Source organism: Amphimedon queenslandica, unplaced genomic scaffold, assembly GCF_000090795.2.
Source record: "Amphimedon queenslandica unplaced genomic scaffold, v1.1 AMPQUscaffold_11603, whole genome shotgun sequence".
In the NCBI taxonomy this organism is placed as follows: domain Eukaryota; kingdom Metazoa; phylum Porifera; class Demospongiae; order Haplosclerida; family Niphatidae; genus Amphimedon; species Amphimedon queenslandica.
In genome coordinates, this window is record NW_003548155.1 from 8496 (window position 1) to 10511 (window position 2016).

At 33.7% G+C, this 2016-nt stretch overlaps 1 protein-coding gene and 1 long non-coding RNA gene across 2 annotated transcripts; both read left to right on the top strand.

Moving 5' to 3' along the window:
- Nucleotides 1-347: 347 nt before the first annotated feature.
- LOC109589147 (uncharacterized) lies at nt 348-1456 on the top strand. The gene is made up of 4 exons (XM_020005261.1): nt 348-857; nt 907-1083; nt 1134-1210; nt 1259-1456. Exons 1-4 carry the CDS (start codon nt 369-371, stop codon nt 1422-1424), a joined length of 909 nt encoding a protein of 302 aa, XP_019860820.1. The 5' UTR covers nt 348-368; the 3' UTR covers nt 1425-1456.
- Nucleotides 1457-1526: 70 nt separating this feature from the next.
- Nucleotides 1527-2008, top strand: LOC109589148 (uncharacterized). The gene is made up of 3 exons (XR_002188554.1): nt 1527-1807; nt 1854-1899; nt 1947-2008. It is a non-coding gene; the product is annotated as an uncharacterized LOC109589148 (long non-coding RNA).
- The last annotated feature ends 8 nt before the right edge of the window (nt 2009-2016 follow it).

Sequence of the window (2016 nt, forward strand, 5' to 3'; positions counted from 1 at the left end):
TTATAGGTTCTCAACCAGATACAGATACACAATACAGTATTAGTGTTGATTATTCAAGACCGACAAACTTGTACTTTCACTGGATTGATTGTAACGAGATCAGTATAGGCTATTGTTTTCCAGGGATTAGTTCTGTGACAATTGAAAATGATATTACTGGTCCTCAGCAAGTTTCTATATGTAATAAAATTTTAAGAAGAGTATCAAGCCTTCAGATAGGGTTTAATAGTGAGAATGGCATTCTAGTATCAGCCGGTTCTGGATCATGTAACTCAACTGGACCATATTGCTCAAATTCTTCAGAATGCTGTTTACCCTCTCCAGCAGTTTCCTCTTCAAATACATTATTTTCATCTTTGGCATTACACATGATAATGTTACCTTCATTGTTTTCTATTCCTCTGATACCACATTCATCAGTTATCTCACCCTTAATCAACCCAACTACTTCCTTTCATACTTCATCATCCTCATTATCATCTTCCTCAACTTTGGCATCACCCAAATCAACTTCAATGACATTATCTTCCATTCCACTAAAACCAAGCTCTGTTCCCTCAATAATCAATCCAACTACATTTCACACTTCCTCAACGTCATCAAGTATATCATTGCTACTTCCTACATCAACTTCAGTTCCCGCTCATGCATGCCATCCCCAGACTAATACTACAGATCGTGGTCAGTTTGAATGGCCACTAACACTAGCTGGAATGACTGTTACCATATCATGTCCTAGTGGCCCTATTGGAGCTACAGCAATTAGAATATGCTCTGCTTCTTCTGATTGGGAATTACCAAATGTGATGAGGTGTGCTACTACTGATGTTACAAATGGATTCAATGAATTATCTAAAGTGAGTATACTATGATTGTGGTTAGATGTAAATACCTTATATGTTTCAGGTAAACATTACTGTTGATAATTTTGGTTCAGCAGCTTTCAATATGAGCAGTTTAGTGGAAAATGCAGCACACACTCTTGCTGACCAAAACATTCAAAACATTGATGTAATATCAACAGTATTGGAAGCAATAGTGTCTGTTCTTTTGAATAATGAAAGAGTGCCATTAATAATTGAAGTAAGTTTGTAGATTAACTGATACTTATAGTGATATTGTATGCGTAATAGATAACAGGAAATATTGTACAAACACTCAATTTATTAGTAGAATGGCCCATGGATGTGACTAATGTTTTATCCAATAAGTGAGTTACAAGTTAACATTATTTATTTTGTTTAAATGCACATTTCAGTATAATCGAGTCATTTGAAGAATTCATACAAGTTGTATTTGAACAGAAAAATTTTGCTGTAATTAAAATTTCTAAAGAAAACATTTTGTTTAGAGCAGAAAGAGTAAGATTATTGCATTTGCTACATATAATGATTGATTATAATGAAATAGTTTGCCAGAGCTAATTTTAGTGGATTAACAATATCAGCCAGTGCTTTTAGTAAGTATGTGTACTAACGCCTAACACAAAATCATAAATAAAAATTTATCATTATTGATAGGTAACAAACTAAATTTTACTACTTCTGTCAATTTAAGCTCTTTGACATCCATTGCAAAGGTGATTTTACCCAAGAATATTAAAAATGTCACAAGCAGTGAGAACATCGATGTAGCATCAACTTTATACAAGAAAGGAAACTTCTTTCCAGTTTGTGAAGAAGTGAACTCTTCATCATCAGTAATGACAGTGGTAGGTTCAGCTGTTATCAGTATAATAGTTGGTGGAATACCTGATGGTACTGAACTGATTGATCCAGTTACAATCATTTTAGCATTAAATGAAGAAGTAAGACTGTCACTGATAAGAGTATGTTACAAATTATTATTCACAGAATGTTACAAATCCTCGTTGTGCTTTCTGGAACTTTACTGGAGCAGGTAACTAATGCTATGTAATTTTAGTTTGATTTTGTTGCTTTATTCAGATGGTATTGGTAATTGGTCCATTGATGGTTGTACTACAGTAGTTGATCCCAATGATCTCAGTAATGTCAC